The sequence below is a fragment of the Microtus oregoni genome, unplaced genomic scaffold (assembly GCF_018167655.1).
Source record: "Microtus oregoni isolate MIOR12 unplaced genomic scaffold, Mior012 000021F_ref0000039, whole genome shotgun sequence".
NCBI classification, from domain to species: domain Eukaryota; kingdom Metazoa; phylum Chordata; class Mammalia; order Rodentia; family Cricetidae; genus Microtus; species Microtus oregoni.
Window position 1 is genome coordinate 14,665,011 of NW_024543080.1, and position 18,222 is coordinate 14,683,232.

Here is an 18,222-nt window from a genome sequence, read left to right on the forward strand (position 1 = left end):
AAGATATTTTTGCTATTTTGCTTGAAGCCTTAACTTTTTTCAAATTAAGATTATGATTTTGTCAGTTTCAGTATTTTGAAAATAATTAAAATAAACCTTAAATTTGTTTTCCCTATATTAGAAATTTTAAAAAATAGTCTTTTTTTCTAATTCCTTTACAATGTCAAATGATATACTTGTAAAATATGTAAGCAAGAGAGGAAAAGATTTCTTAAAAATAGTAATAAATTACTTTATTATTTATAATAATGAATATTATATAACAAATCTGTGGGGTCCCCACAAAAGCCAACAAAGGAGACCGACTCCCATATGTAAAAGCAAAGAGCCTTTATTTTAATCAAGTTTGCAAACTCCATCTCTCCGCAGCCCAACGTATTGGAATAAATGGAGAGCCCCGAGCTCAATTAGAATTGGGTTTTTATAGTAGGAAAGGTGGGGGCGAGGGGTTTCTAAGGTTCAGGACCCCTGATTGGCTGACATTTGTCTAGGGGTGTCCTGGTTAAGTGCCCTGGCAGGTGATCTTATCTACAGTGGTTGGAATGTCAGGCATGTCCTTTGAATGGTCTGCTCTTGGGTTGGCTTTGGGTAATCTCAGCTGGTGGGGTTTTCCTGCTACCAGGTAATGCTTCTGGGTAAACTACTGAGACTCAGGCCTCTTAAATTTATCGATGGCCAGAGTCCCAGGTGATAATGGTTGGAAGTAAAGAACTTCCTTTTGGTAAACTGCCCAGACTTAGATTATCATGGCTGGCCGCACAATGAGTGGGAGAAAAAGAAAGCCCTCAGTGTTTTGTAAGAATGGTAAAGGATTATTTATTGAGTATGAGATTCCCAGTGCCAATTTTGGCATAGCACATATAAGTCTAATACTAGATAAGTATTTCTTTTTTTAAAAAAATATCCCCTGCAGAAATATAACTAGTTCTAGTGCCATTGTTTGTGACTACTATGTATTTAATCAACTTATTAATAAGTATTCATGATATATATTACCCATTAGTAAATCTAATTTAAAATCTATTTACTTTTCTTACCAACTAATTAGAAGTTTAGAGAGTAGCTCACTGAAAAATGGTTACTCACTGTTATTTAGATTTTTGGTGCTAAATCATGAATTTAGGATAGATAATTAAAATAGGACAATTTAAAAAATTTAAATAACACAAATCTGCTTTAGTCCATTGCCTTCTACTTTATAGAAAAGGATGGTGGTGAAAACAAACAGAATTTTCAGTGTCCATTCTGTTGCCTCACTTCCTTCTGTTGCCTGCCTGCCTCTAGACACCTAAAAATCACATTTTTCACTTGTTGAACTGTAAATGTCCCTCCCCATTGTATTTTGTACAGGTACGGTGATGTGAAATTTTAAACAAAGAGCACAAGAAAGCTCTCACTGAGAAGGTGACTTTGTGTAAACTTAAGGCAGGTGACTGTGTGTGTGTGAGTGTGGGGGGCGGGGAGCTAAGCATTCCTTAGAGACCACAGCGCACCTGCTGTGCTTGGGAAGGCTCACACAATGTGAGACAAAAGAATCATAGTTAAGGGGTACAGGAGTTGCCAATGGGGACCAGCACTTGTGAATTTGTATTTACTAAGGTAAGGAGACTTAGCTGGCATTTTTTACAAATGCACAAAACTGCTTTTAGAGAAATAATCCAAACAGTGTTGTGACCTCTTCATAGTACTGAAGTATCCCTTTGGCAAGGATTCTGTGACTAGAACTGGGAAAGGCAAGGACAGGAGAGACTCACTAAGGAGTGACAGCAAAACCTCAGTGAAGAGACCCAAGGGGCTTAAAGCAGGAGGACAACAACAACAATGATGAAGGTGTTGAAGTCAGACTCTCTCTTGCCCACAGTGTAGTAAGAGGACTAATAGGCAGGATCCGTAAAAACAAGCAGATCAAAGAGAGTGTGTGGTCCAGGGCAGGACACCTGGCAAATCAAAGTAGTTATGTAACAAAATGAAGAAGACTCCAGGGGGAAATTGTGATACTTGTCACAAAAAGCTCAGGTCAGACTGTACCCAATTTATGATAGTCTGATAATGGCTTGACCTGGAATATTTTGAATATGATGGTGCAAAATCAGAGCTTTAATGACAAAAAAAAAATACCTTTCAGATTTGAACTTGGGTGCTTTCCTAGTCTACATCTAGTATGGGCGTGCTGGGTAGTAGCCGTAAGCCACATATCACTGGCAGCCAGGTCTTCACAAGAGTAATCAAACTGTACTTCACCATGCACTGTATTGCAATCAGTGTTTGTTCACTGGGTTTTGTACTCAAATCCTCTATGTTCAAAAAGCCCACCTCTGTCTCCTGGGCACCTAAAACCATCCTGTTTTTGCACTTTCTTTACCGTATTCAATAAATTATAGGACCGTTTACATGTTACTCTAAAATAGGTTTTGTATAGGTAATTTTGTACAGTTCCAGCAAATTATGTATACTAAGAACATTGAAAGTAATTGAGGCTCAGATTAAAAATTTTATATGTTCCTTGTATTGAATCCATTCATGACTTATGGCATTTGAACGTACAATGACAGCTTTGGGGATTTCTTTACAACACAGGGCAATGAATGTCTGCAATTACGTCAAGTCATTGCTTTAATCTGTGAGGCTAGAAATGAAGATTAAAACCTAGGGACTGTTAATTGATGTTTAAAACCATATGACAATATGAGATCAGCTAGGGAGAAAAGCAGTGATTTTGTAAACTTTTTGGCACGAGTGACAATGAAAGGGCATGCAAGTGAGGGCCAGCCAGAAGAGAAGCTAAGTGAATCCAGATGCTGAAGAAAGAAACCTATGAATGTTATAGGGAGGGCACGTGAAGAAAGTGTTAAACGAATACGGCAAACTCATTCTCCATACATAACCTAGTTAACCATGTTATACTTTTCCTACAGATCAAGATAGTTCTTTATTAAGTGCTCTCTGACCAATTAGGCTCAAATCCAACACTTTACATCTCTAAGTCAAAGGCAGGCCTCAATAATCATCAGTATCACAGCCAACACCACAGCTTCAGTTCTTTAACCTTCTTCTCCCCTGTTCCTCAAAATGCAAGGTCTTGAGGCCAGAAATTTGAAACAAACTCACTGGATTGTGGTAAGACATGGAACAAGTGGGAAACAGGAACTTACACAATATATATGAGAACGAGATGTACATTCAAAGTTTTGTGAATCACTTTATGATGATTACCTTACTAAGGTCCTCAAAATATGGGAAAAACCAAGTGTTGCTAAGAGTAGGGATGTAGGAGTCAGCCGTGATAAACTAAACATGAACAGATCACCCAGAGAAAGTTCTTTACTTCCAACCAATCACATGTTAATGTAGGACTCAGCCATCAATAAGTTTAATAAAAGCCTGAGTCTCAGTAGTTTACCCTGAAGCAATACCTGGTGGCAGGAAGGGCAACAAACTGAGATTGCCTGAGCACCACCCAAGAACAGACCATCCAAAGGAAATGCCTAATGTTCCAACCATTGTAGATAGGATCACCTTCCAACACACATTCACCAGGACACCCCTAGACAAATGTTGGCCAATCAGGGGTCCTGAACCTTAGAAACCCCTTATCCCCACCTTTACTACTATAAAAACCCAACTCTAACTGAGCTGGGGATCTCCATTTATTCCAATACACTGGACATGCAGAGAGACCAACTTTGCAAACTTGCATAAAATAAAAGCTTCTTGGTTTTACATACGGGACTCGGCCTCTTTGTTGTTTTTTGGGGGGACCTTGCAGATTTGGGCATAACATTTGAGGACTCATCTTGAAGTCCCCCAAGCCCACTTTCAACCTGCCAGTAAGTTTTCTATGTTTTGTTTCATGTCTCAGGTCTGTGTCTCATTTCTCATATCTTTCTGTAAGCAGGCCCAGGAACCGTAAGAGCCTGTAGATGATCTAGGCGAATATGCGAAAAGATCATAGGCGGGATGCCTGGAGGAGATATTCCCAGGGCCCTTCTGCAGAGGGTGGTTCTCTCTGGTGAGAGGTGCAGTGGTCTCTGTGGAGAGACATGCAGGTAGCAATCTCAGTTTGATAGAGGGGCAGGTCACACCCTCAAAACAGTTGGAGGCTGCCATCATTGGTTTGGTTTGGCGCCATTGTCCTGTTCATTGTCCTGTGTGTCTGTGTGTTGTATTTTGTCCTGACTTAGACTGATGCTGATGATATGGGACAGACTCAAGTTACGACTTTTTTGACTTTGAAATTGTGATCATTTACAAGACAGGACTTCAGAGATTAGGCCCAAGCATAGAGCTATTTTTTTTTCCTAGAAGGGATAAGACAACAACAATTCTAACCCCAGAAAGCCTACAAACTCATGGAAACTGAACAGTCAACTACTGAACCACCCCTGGGTCAAGGAAGAAATAAAGAAAGAAATTCTGCTCTTGTTAATGCAATATATCCTACACCAACTGAGGGAAACCACAAGAAAGTCTTCAGTAAGAGTTTTTATGTTGTCTGAAAAGCAAGAGAGATTTGGGTATGTCGTCTGGAAAGCAAGGGAGGAAGCAGGTGACTGAAAAAAATGAAGAGAGGAAAAATGGATTAAAGGTATATAAAAAAGTTATAAAAGGTCAAAAGGGGAGGTAAACTATGTTTCCTGTGATTTCTCATACGTGAAAATACTGACTATGCTTGTTTTGTTGAAAAGTTTGTCTCTGTAAGTTTTCTTGCAAGCATGGAGCTGAGACAGAAATGGTCTGACTGTTTTGATTGTCTCTGCCACCCATCACTGCTGTGGCCACATTTACGGGCCTAACTTCAGAAATTTACCACTAAGCTCTGATTACTAAATTTGGGCTAGCAGAAATTCAGAATACTTTTTGGTACAGATAATGCTAAAACTGCTATATGCTGGTTTTTTTTTTTTTTTTTTTTTTAAAGCTGGCTCTAGAATTGGATTATGGCTCTTCCTTTGTTAGATCCATGTTTTATTTACTTAAAATCTATGCATGGGTAATTTTAAAGAAACCATAAGGCATAATTCCATTTTAAATCATTGATTGGCATTTTGCTAGAGTTAAAAAAAAATGGATGCCACATAATTTCACCGCCATCTTGATTAAAGGTGACCACGTGGAGTGGGCATAACAAATCTCCAAGATAGTTTGGATATATATATAATTTAAAATATTAAAGCTGGGGGCTGGAGAGATGGCTAAGAGGTTAAGAGCATTGCCTCCTCTTCCAAAGGTCCTGAGTTCAATTCCCAGCAACCACATGGTGGCTCACAACCATCTGTAATGGGGTCTATTGCCCTCTTCGGGCCTGCAGGCATACACACAGTCAGAATATTGTATACATAATAAGTAAATAAGTAAATAAATATTTAAAAAATATTAAAGCTGTACCTCAATTTTTTTATACTCATATGTACCTTGCTCTGACAGCTAGATCTTGTTCATTTAGGAGTCAGCCAGGTGATAATTGTTATAAAGACATAAAGGGATCATAGGAAATAGCTGAGGTTTACAAATGTATGACAGGACTAGAGTTCCAAAGAATGTGCAGTTGCAACAATAAACCTTAATAGTTTTAGAAATGCTAGTGCCAGGTGATAGTCACCAGAAGAACCAGCTGTAGTGAAATGGAGCAGGCTGAGATCTAAAAGACAGGCTATGTATATGCTGTCAAGGGTGGAAGCAAAGAAGTACTTTATTTTTTATATTCTTGATATTGCAGGAAGATAGTTAAGAGATTTTAATTTTTTAGAAAAAAAAATCAAATAAATGTATAAGGCTGTGAGACATCTGTGGTATGAAATGTTATATTGTTAATATTTAAACTTAAAAGGCTAAAAATTAGGATCAGAGCCATAAGCACCAAAAGCTAACCAGAAATGGAAATGTTCATTTCTTGTGATGCAGAAGACAATGACCTAAGCAGTTTGATAGAGGATTTGGAACAGCGTCCAAGCCTATGAATCTCAACCTTTTGGAGGTTGTACAGGGGTAGTCTGGAACCATCTGCATGTCAGATGTTTAAATGAGATTCATAACAAAGGCAAAGCTGCAATTGTAAAATAACAATGGGAAAAAATTCTGTAAAGGAAGGATCACTATAACATGGAAAACTATATTAAAAGGTAAAACATTAAAAATATTAGCTAATGGTTTAAGAATATATTTCCTTGTTCAAGGCCTATTCAGGCTCAAAAGTGTACGTTGAGTCTCCTTATCTTTGCTAATTTTGTTGGGTTTAAGCTATTTGGATAAACTGAGTCATGAATTTTTGTATTGATTCTAAGAAGTTTGGATCTCCTCTTCTGGGGGAAAAAATGTTGTTTTTATGCCAATCACTCTGGGGTAATTAGAGAGAACAGAACACTCACAGGGAAGCTGGATGAAAACTGGTTCAGCTGCTCTCCTTGGTTAACAACCTTACTTTCAGCTCTAACCGGCCCCTAATTATCTTGCTTCTTCTTATCAACAGACTTGATAGCTTTTGTTCAAGAATTGGTCAATACTGTTCAACTGATGGTATTGAGGTTCCAGTATCACCCCCTTGAGCCTCTGCACAGACAGGACCCATGATTGAGTCCTGTCTTGAGTATTTGTGATGGGGAAAAAAGGAAGGGCCCAGGGCAGCTTTCGCAGGGCAATTTGGTACACACCTGCCAAGATGGGTTCTATAGATGAGCAGGAAGGTAGACCTGAGTCCCAGTTGGCCCTAGGGCAATGATAGCTCTTAAGACTCCCTCCTATTCTCATTTCAGCCTGGGATCTGTTTCTTGCCATTGCAGGAGACAGCATTAATAGCTAGATATAAACTTGTTCTGTGTTTACTTTCAGAATGACTACTTCAGTTTCTTTATTAGCTACAATTCAAAATCATTACAGAGTGTGGAGTTCTAGTCTTGTGAAAGCTGCTAACTTATTACAGACTATTAGGAAATACAAGTTAGTCAGCCATCTTTAAAGTACTGATATAATTAGTTACAGGAATAAGCCTTATTTAGTTCCCTGCATATGTTTTCAAAGTAAAACTTAAAACAAATGATGAGAAAAAAAGTTTCTCTAGTCAGACATACCTAGGCGGCCCTCATCCTTCAGAGTTCTGCAAAATATGGCATTTAAAATAATGATTAAAAAGCTTATTACATTAGACTGAGACTTCAAGATCCTAGCAGTAACCCACGGTCTCCAAAAAAGATTATGAGACACCATGATGTATCTACCTGGATTATGATGATGCTGACCACTGGGCGAGTTGCCCCAGTGCAACACCTGCTGCCAGGACCTGGTCCAGACTGTGAACAAACAGCAGGACCTTGGAGAACCGAATGCACCACTTTTGCCTAGACAAAATAAGGTCAGTCTTTTCCATGTCCCTCTTCCACAAAAAACGAAAAATTTACCTTATGGGCCTAGCTTAAGACAGTAAGACTGCTGTTCTGGATATTTCTGCCTTCAATGCTTTGGAGACCTGGGTATGACTAACTGTATATGGAGTTTGGTCCCTGTCATTTTTAATAGATTCGAAAACTATTTGGTCTGTACTCAAATATACTTTATTTATCCTTCTGAAATCTCTGATAGTATTAAGGGCAGCTACATCAGTTTAACAGTATCCAGATTTTTCCACAAAGCTATAGCCAACTTGTTAGCTTATTCTAAAGCTACCATACATGGTTCTCTGGACAGCAGAAAAATATACATGCTTCTAACCAAAATCTGTAGTTTTTGCTAGGACTCAAAGGTATGAATCTATTCCTTCTGTTTACAGATATCTGTTATCTGCTCTTTTTTAAATTTTAATTTCTGTTTCTAGTTTAAACTTATCTCAATAGGCTTCCACTTGGTTGGCAGACCGTATCTAAGCATCCATTGCTGACTACAACCTGTTTTGAACTTCCTGAAAGCTGATGTGAACCTGTCCCTTCAACGATGTCTGATGACTTTCAACTTGCTTGGGCACGAATACCAATGCCCCAATGTCAGCTTGAAGTAGTTATGGAAAGGAACACATCGTTCCATGCCCCTGCCCAAAATAGGTAGAAAGGCTGAGACAAGGAAAACCCCCTGGCATGGAGGACAAGATAACTACCTATAATGCCAGTTGATATACTAGAAAAATAGGTTCAGAGTTGACAATTAATGGATTTATAAATTTAAGTAGTTCCATACCTTTTAAAACCAGGGGCAAGCAGGAACCAAGATTGGTTCCTATCATTGGTGCTTGTGAAGGGGGAAATGTAGGAGCCAGCCCTGAGAAGCTAAACATAAACAGATCACCCAAAGAAAGTTCTTTACTTCCAACCATTATCACCTGTAAGTGTGGGACTCAGCCATCAATAAGTTTAACAGAGGCCTGAGTCTCAGCAGTTTACCCTGAAGCAATACCTGGATGTAGGAAGAACCACAAACTGAGATTAGCTGAGCACCACCCAAGAACAGACCATCCAAAGGAAATGCCTAATGTTCCAACCATTGTAGATAGGATCATCTTCCAGCGCACATTCACCAGGACACCCCTAGACAAATGTCAGCCAATCAAGGGTCCTGAACCTTCGAAACCACTCATCCTAACTTTTACTGTTATAAAAACTTAACTCTAACTGAGCTCGGGGCTCTCCGTTTATTCCAATACGTTGGACATGCAGAGAGACCGAGTTTGCAGACTTGCATAAAATAAAGGCTCTCTGCTTTTACGAACGGGACCCTGTCTCCTTGTTGTTTTTTGGGGGACTTTCTGAATTGGAACATAACAAGGGAGAACTCATCAGATAAAACCAATAGACAGAACTCAGAAAGACAGATAGGTAAGTACAAAGGGAGGCAGACAGACAGACACAGATAAGGGCAGTTCAGTGCTTAGATATCCTAGAATGAAAATAGATGCCAAGATTTGATGTCAACAGGTAGCAAGATTATCCTAGCAATTCTTCCTTTCTTTCCAAAGTTGTCAAAAAATTATTTGATATAATGTTCCTTCCTTTATCGAGGTTTATTGTATAGATAAAAGGAAGGTAACTAGTGTACATACATGTATCTATTCTAACTGGTTGCTGTATCTCTCATTATGTGTTAATAAATTATTGCTCTATTTCAAACAGAAGTTTAATGGAAATATGTTAACATATTTCATTTTCAAATTTTAGTGATGACTAGGCCCAGTTCTATCAGTTCCTTTTTAATCCTCAAAGTGCCAAACTCATGTTCCAGGATCAAAATGGAGCTGACTGTGGTAATTACTAGAGACTGCAATACAAGATACACGTGAAGCATTCTGTGTGAGTGATTGGTAAAGGAAAGTATCGATTTCCATTTATTTTGTCTCTTGTTGACACACAATAGTGGTCACAGTCATGATCCTTTTAAAATGGGTTGAAGAAGGGCTGTTAGGAAATGAACTGAGCCAAACAAAATGATATTTAGTGGTTGTCTAAATTTGATCCATTTTTCAGAGTTCAATGTCTTGGCTGGTAGAAATGTAGGAGCCAAGAACCTAACTAACACATTCCAGAATTAAATCTATCATTTGTCAATGTGGTCAATCTTGCTGACTTCAATCAGCTTGAAATGCTTTGACAAAATTGGCTTTATAGTCCTTTGAAGACCAGAATTTTAACTGTGTTGAAACAGCAAAAATAATTTTATGTTGCCAGCGGATATAGTCTTCTTCAAGAATACCTGTACCATTTTTTTCTAAATTGTAACCCCCCCAACACACACACACACACACACACACACACACAGAGAGAGAGAGAGAGAGAGAGAGAGAGAGAGGCCAAACTATGCAGCAGCAAATGACTTGCATCACAGGAATAAGGCAGGCAAACCCTGTATTAGAGTTTTCAATTTCTAAAATGTGTTGAATATTCATCACTGTTCCACTTTTACTAATGCCAGAGAGGTGAAAATTCACAAGTATCTAAATTCTTGTTGCTAATTCATCTATTAGAATACATAACTGAGATAACAAGCTTTATGTATGTTTTTATGTGCTAAGTCTATCTGGAATACAAATTTCTTTCACGCCTGCTAGGGTGATAGTCTTTCTTTACTATTGAACTATGTGCCACTATGTGGGCATTGCAGGTTCCACATCTGTCACTCCTGTGGGATCGAGAATCATCTACGTAAAATGCAAAACGTTCCATTGCCATTGACTTCTAGAAAGGTAATAGTGATGAAATTGCTTGTAGATTAGTTTTTCATGTATCCTCCAAACCCTAGATGAGGTCTCAGACTTGTAGAAGGTAAAGTAGATCACTCACTGGGTACCACTGCATGATGCACCCCGCCAAGGCAACTGTCACATTCCAGCAGCACTCTGGTAATTGTAAGATTTCTAAGTTCAGATTTTGTGTCCCCTTGTCATTACACCTAAGTTTTGTAAATCAGTATGTGCTCCGTGTTTCCCAACGTGGCGTATTGCTTGTAAATATTGAGACACGTAGGTCATGCCACATGTGAGGGTGTTCTCAGATTCCAGTCCTAGCCTATAGGTGTTAAGCTATAGTCCTACTGAAGTCACCATCTTCAATTGCTGGTCAGTCAAGCTCTATACATGGTGCAGTAATCTTAAATTTTTCATTGCATTTTCAAACATCTATTTAACTTCCTTGTCATTTTGTTTATATACTTTATCTAATTGGGACATTCTTTACAACTTTTCCAATAAATTCTTAATTTCTTAATGGAAATCTTATAACCACCACCTCCAAGCTAGCAATTTTTTCTGCCTTTATATATTCAATTTTTCCAAAAAACACTGCAAAAGCTTCATTCGAATCTCCTTCTTACTGTGATGTAACTATTTGCTTCTGCTTTCTCCATGAAAATTCAAATTCTTAAATATAGAATTTATCTTTTTCTTTTATACATTAAATATCAACAAAGCTGTTCTTGATTGAACAGTTAAACTGGTTATTATATGTATTCTTTCAAATTGTATTCAACTTATAAAGTAATTTGTCTCAAAATGTATCATCTATCAATTCTTAAAGTTGCATAGTAAGTAATATTATTTATATAATAGAAAAATTTAATGAAAATTTATGAAGGAACATTCAGTTATTGTCAAAGCCAATTTAGGTTTTAAGTACTCATGCTTTTAAATTTTCAATGTCTATTAAAAAATTAGACGGGTACTATAATGTGATATCCTATGAAAACAAATGATTAAATGTTGACATAATTTATATCTCACTCTAATAAAAATATTATGTTAACTACATAAGATTATCTAATATAGGCTGAAGAAATGGCTCATTTGTTAAGAATGCCTACAGATCTTCCAGACAACCAAGGTTCAACTCACAGCACCTATATCCCAGCTAAGAAACAGCTATAACCTTGAGGCTTCCTCCGGGCTCTGTGGGTACTAAACACATGTGGTGCACAGATATACATACATTAAAAAAATTCAGTAAAACAAAAGTAAAAAAAAAAAACCTTCAAAATATTAAAGTAAAGATTATATACTATATAATGTGATTTATATGAGATTAATAACTTTAATACTAACTATCATTATTACATTTAATACATAATATATTTGAAGAAAATTATTGGTTGTAAACTAACACTTTAAATATTCATTTGGTTCATGAATATAATTGTATATTCTTTTCACTGGATATTGTTTCAGAATACTGCCCATTTTTAAATATATTTTAAGTCATATAAACCATATAAGCTAGGTCTTTTTTCCTTACAACTATTGATAATGATCCACAATAGGAATCAACTCAGATATTGGGGCTGGCCAAATGTTTTTTAGAGGAGCAAGACACCAGCATTCCTATTCATTCTCAAATTATCTTGCTTTAAAAAAGCAGACCTATCCAATCTCTAAATATGTTGACCTAGGACTTCTGGATACAAACTATATTATAGTTCAACCCTTGACAGTTCTCCTGTGTTTGAAGATACTCTAAAGCCTACTCAGCCTTCTCTTTCATTGAAAATCCATGTTCTCTTAACCCTCTATGTGTATAAAATCCTGTCATTCCAGAAGAAAAAAAAAAAAAACAGAAGCAGCCAACTTAGCCAGTTTTTGACTGTGAAAACTATCAAGCACCTGAACTCTTCCTTAGAATGGAATGTGCATTGCTCTGTATTACAATATGCTAATCCATGGCCGCCAATGATAACTTATGCTGGAGAGGCTGTGGAGAAAGGGGTACACTCATCCATTGCTGGTGGAAATGCAAACTTGTGCAACCACTTTGGAAAGCAGTTTGGCAGTTTCTCAGGAAATTCGGGATCAACCTACCCCTGGACCCAGCAATACCACTCTTGGGAATACACCCAAGAGAGGCCTTATCATAAAACAAAAGTATATGCTCTACTATGTTCATAGCAGCATTATTTGTAATAGCCAGAACCTGGAAACAACCTAGATGCCCTTCAATGGAAGAATGGATAAAGAAAGTATGGAATATATACATATTAGAGTACTACTCAGCAGTAAAAAACAAGGACTTCTTGAATTTTGCATGCAAATGGATGGAAATAGAAAACACTATCCTGAGTGAGGTAAGCCAGACCCAAAAAGAGGAACAGGGGATGTACTCACTCATATTTGGTTTTTAGCCATAAATAAAGGACATTGAGCCTATAATTCGTGATCCTAGAGAAACTAAATAAGGAGAACCCAAAGAAAAACATATAGGCATCCTCCTGAATATTAACCTTCATCAGGCGATGAAAGGAGACAGAGACAGAGACCCACATTGGAGCACCAGACAGAAATCTCAAGGTCCAAATCAGGAGCAGAAGGAGAGAGTGTACGAGCAAGGAACTCAGGACCGCGAGGGGTGCACCCACACACTGAGACAATGGGGATGTTCTACTGGGAACTCACCAAGGCCAGCTGCTGGCTGGGTCTGAAAAAGCCTGGGATAAAACCAGACTCACTGAACATAGCGGACAATGAGGACTACTGAGAACTCAAGAACAATGGCAATGGGTTTTTGATTTTACTGCACATACTGGCTTTGTGGGAGCCTAGGCAGTTTGGATGCTCACTTTCCTAAACCTGGATGGAGGTGGGAGGACCTTGGACTGCCCACAGGGCAAGGAACACTGACTGCTCTTTGGACTGGAGAGGGAGGGGGACTTGGTTAGGGGAGGGGGAGGGAAGTGGGAAGCGGTGGGAGAAGAGACAGAAATCTTTAATAAATAAATAAAAAAAAACAGTATGCTAATCCCTCCACACCACTGGGATCTATGGGTCACACTTATTTGTTGTTTTTCCAGGAATCAGTTTGATAGTATTTAATCTATGTATAGTTCTTTAATCTTCTATGTAGCCAATCCCAGCTTCCATCATCCCAGTTCTAACTTACCCTGTTCATAAGATGACAGTATAGCATTCATTTGCCCAAAATTGAAAGCAGGGAGGCTACAGAGAAATTTATTGAGCAAACTTCGAATTTTTTTTTTATATTGACAGTGGAAAAAGAAAGAAGCAGTGATTTGAATCACCCAAAAGGATATGTCATGAATGCCAGAGTTCCTGGCTAAAATTACTAGGGGAAAAATATCAGGAATATTTAAAGTTAGCAGTCTGAATACATGCTAGAATAGTCCTGCTTTGTGGTATATCTTACCTTAACTTCCACATGCGCCATCAATACTGCAAAGTTAGTGAGGTGGTTACAGGAGCATGTAGTATGTGTCTTGTTTGTAGTCAGGAGTCGACAGCCTTGTGTTGACCAATAACCTGTCATTGTGCGCTTGGAATAGCTCCAAAATGAACAGTTAGGGTTGAAATTTTCCTCTGACTGCTACGGTGGAAAAAGATCAATAAAGGCAATAACTATTTTATGGTCGAGCAAATGAAGTAGGCATTTTCTTTGCCCACAGCACAGCCTCATGCTACGTTGTAATCCTTACAGAGGTGTGTTTGGTATTTTCATATTAAGTGGCCCTTATCAATTTGGAATGAAATTGAAGAGCTGTTATTTGTTGTGTCTGATTAGAAGTGAGATTATTTTTTTTCAACATGGATGGTACCAAAACTATGTTACTAGCAATGTTTTAGGACTGTACTGGTTTTTAAATTTCAAAGTAAAGAAGCCAACTGTTGGGGGTAAAAACTTCTAAAAGAATGGTGTTTACAAATCTTTATAACATTTACAACTTCTAGATTTGTATATATGCAAAAATATATCTTCACACACAGACATGATTGCTTATAATAGTATTGAAGTGTTGCAGCTCAGTTAAATTAAGTGAATTGCAAGCTCTTAAGAACTGTGTAGTTCATATTTAGAGTATATAATATTGTATTGATATTACATCTAGATGCAAAAATTTTACTATGGAAAAATTAACATATCACCATTTCATATAGAGATCAGTTTTATATATCTTTCTGATTATTTATGAAAACAATCATGACTATATTCTTGAATGATATACTATGTCAGACAAACAAAAAAATATTAAAAGAAAATTAATAGATTTAATATTTATTCTATAACAAATATAAAAAATATAGAAAATGAAACACGACATGTCATTTTCTTACCTTGATATGTTTAACAGTAAATACCACAGGATCGGCCAAATAAACTTTATTACTGAACTCCTTATTTATTGCTGCTGTAATAACAGGGGAATTGACGATAACAGAATGATTTGTGGACATGGCTTCTGTGCCCAACTTCATACTGGCATTCTCCGTAGACAAATAAGGGCCCAGGTTGTTATACAGGACAAAGGCTACTCTAATCTCCCCTAAAATAAATGCAAATGTGAATTAGAAATTTGAAGAAACTGATTAGTTTTCACTTCTTACTAGAATTTGCAATTCTGATTAGGTAGTAGTCAAAACTGTATAAAACACATTCACGGATATAAAATCAAAGTTGCTTGATACCAAAGTACGAAGTCACTGATGAGGAAAGGGAAATTGAATTCTTTTGAGATCATTATATATCACTTCTTTAAACACTGAATCTCAAGCACTGTCTCACTGTATACTTGAAGCTGAATTTAAGATGTTTCATAGACCCCAAACCAGAATCCAGAATCATAAAGGTTCTAAAACAAAATGTAAGATAATCTGCTTCTACCTTGAAGAAGATAAAATAGTGCACATAGCCTCAAAACCTATCCATAAAAGGAAAACTGAACTTCATCAAAATTAAAATTATGAACCTATTAAAATATGTCATTAAGAAAACAAATATGCCCACTACAGACTAGGGAACAATAGGAAAATGACAACATTATTCTGTTTGAATAATCAGAACATCCATGCCGGTCAACAGTACGATGACAGAAGATACTGTAAACAACCAAAAGACATTAATGGGCACTTTAGAAAAGAATATAACAAAAACCATTTTATATATGAAATCATTAGCAATTAAGGAAAGAAAAAACTACATTTGTAATATTATTTTTCATGCTGTGGATACTAATATTTCTACAGTCTTGGACTTGGACTCTTATACACTCTTGATGGGAATATAAAATATTTCAGTGACTTGGAAAGATTTTGACACATTTTATAAAACTGCATACATATTGGCCCTTCCTGGATAAGTGAGAACATTTACCACAAAGAAAACAATTTGTATGAGGCTTTTTTTACAGAATCCTTATTGATCATAGCCTCTCTCTTGAAAGAAATCAAATAGTAGAATAAATGTATTACATTAATAGAATATACTATGCGTCAATACAACACAAAATACTAGTTAATGGCAAATCATGACTGAATATCCAAGCAATATTTTGGATTACTTAATCTAAATAGAAAATAGGTCACAATAAGTGATTCTGGATAAAAGACATCTAAGAACAGACTAATAATAAGCATGTTTCATTAGGAGAAGAAAAGAGAATCAAGGAACAGTGAGAAACACCATGGAAATATATAGGAAACATTTAGTTTCTGGTTGGTTTTCTTTGTATTTTATGTCTTATTTATAGAGGTAAATACAACTGTCAATTTCTCAAACATTCACTCTGTATGTAATTCATTGTGTTTAATCACATTTCAATGGGATTCTTTTACTTTATTTTCTTTTCCAGATAGGGTTTCTCTGTGTAGCTTTGACTGTCCTGGAACTCACTCTGTAGACCAGGCTGGTCTCAAACTCACAGAGATCCACCTGCCTCTGTCTCCTCGGTGCTGGGATTATAGGTGTGCACCATCACTTTCCAGCTTGCAATATGATTTTTTAAAATAAGAATGCTATTCTTTTATTTGCCCAAGAACTTAATAATCATTTTCTTTTCAGGTCACTATTTCTACAAAGTCATAAAGCTCTTTCACCTTATTCCCCTTTGTAGTAATCTCTTATAGTAGTTTTTAAAGCTAACTACTTCCTTTTCCTTTTGTCATATTTTAATTTTTATCATTTTCCCATGCCCAATGTCAAACCCTATGTCTTGTTTCTACTATAAGGTCATAATTTGCCAAGAAACCAATGATACTCTGACTAGTACAACTAAAAAGATCGGAAAGACAAAGCGTCTATGAATTGAATTTTAAGGTCAAACAGAGAGAGAACACTAGGTCAAATGAGACGTATTTATATGGGGGGGCATTTAAAGAGGTATAATCCTAACTGTCTTGTACCTCAGCTGTACGTATATATTTATGAAATTCCTTGCTCTTAGGAATTTAAATACACAAAGTAGAGAAAGGGTGGTTTTTTTGCACCTAGCCATGCAAACAGATTCTTTGGGCAGTCCAGTCAGACACATCCAATCAGATGCAATGACCTCATACTCAGACAGGGGCCAGTGACCCACACTGCAGAAGGCAGAGATGCCAGCAGCTGCAGCTGCAGTGTTCCCGCACCCAGAGATATTCCAGATGTTGTCACGTGATGTAGCAGGATGCAATCTGATGGCATCCATTGTCATTTCAGTAATCTAAACAGATTGCAATGAAGATGCCATGAAGGAAGAGAGGATTCTTTAAAAAAAAATCTTATCTATAACTAATTTCAATAAATTAGGACACACTATCACACGGCAGAGCAGTCATTGAAAATTCCATTACTTAGATTTTATCTTGCTTGCTATTACATCTGAGAGGATTCTTATCTCACCTTTATCTCTTAAGATACCAAATCTAAATAATATTTCCTCATTAAATACTTATCTGTTACAGTAGAAAAAAACTAATTTTTCTTCTATATTTAGGATAAAATTTATGATGCTTGATGGCTACATTTAATTTTTATCCAAGCATTTTTCTTCTTGATATTAGTGACTTTTATTACAATTGGCTCATAGTCAGATAATAAGTCATAACAACTCCACATAATGCTCAGTGGCATGTTGTCATTCCAACTTGTTCATCACTGCAGGTAATTTCACATAATTGTTACCGAATATTCACACCAAAGTGACTTGATGGGGCTTAAGATGAAAACCTTGCACACCAATGCAATCCATAAAATAAGCAAGCCACTCGATATAGCTAATGTAGACATATTTATGTCCTCTATAGCATCCTGTTAGAAAGTCTATCCAGTTATTCAGTATCATCTTTGTAAATTCATTTGCTTTGCCATGTCTTGTTTACAATACTATGGCTACCAGGGTGATGACATCAGACATGGCCCCTGATCTTGAGGAACTTACTGCCTGGAAGGAGTAGGACAATAAGCAGACAGGTAGTAAAACAAAACAAAACAAAGAAAAGAAAAAAAAAACTGATTTGAAGCAATATTGTCTTAAGTATGGCTGAGGGGAGAGGGTTGAGAACCAGTGATCCACCTAAGAGAAGAGTTTCCACTAAAAGGTAGATTTCCTTTTTAGAGTCAAATGATGTGCGTTGCCCAATCGTCCTCAGAGAAGTTTCTTCACTCAGCAGATGGGAACAGATACTGAGACTCATAGGTGAACAATATGCAGGTAGTGAGATCTTAGAGACTCAGCAGCCCTAAATGGGATGTCTCCATCAAATTCCTCCCCTCAGGGCTCAGGGAATCACACAGAAGAGGAGGTGGAAAGAGAGTAAAAGCCAGAGAGGATGGAGAACACCACTAAAACAAGGTCCTCTAAATCAGCATGAGCAAAGCTCATATGAACCCCCAGAAACTGAGGCAGCGCGCACAAGGCCTGCAGTGGTCTGCGCTAGAGGAGAAATGGACAGATGACACCATCCCTGTGCCGAAACTACCTCCAACTGATAACCATTTGCAAACGAAATTTTAGTTTTTTCCCAAGGCAGTTTCACTGGGGAAATAAACTACTCTTAAGGGC

At 37.2% G+C, this 18,222-nt stretch overlaps 1 protein-coding gene across 27 annotated transcripts in view; it reads right to left on the bottom strand.

Moving 5' to 3' along the window:
- Adgrl3 (adhesion G protein-coupled receptor L3) overlaps positions 1–18,222 on the bottom strand; it is a 752,737-nt gene that overhangs the window by 114,376 nt on the left and 620,139 nt on the right. For all 27 annotated transcript variants that reach the window (XM_041671395.1, XM_041671374.1, XM_041671372.1 and 24 more), the window contains 2 exons: positions 14,519–14,727; positions 13,596–13,772 (listed from right to left, as the gene is read on the bottom strand). In XM_041671395.1, the coding sequence (XP_041527329.1) occupies positions 13,596–13,772; positions 14,519–14,727 (386 nt within the window). The remainder of the gene's footprint in view (positions 1–13,595; positions 13,773–14,518; positions 14,728–18,222) is intronic.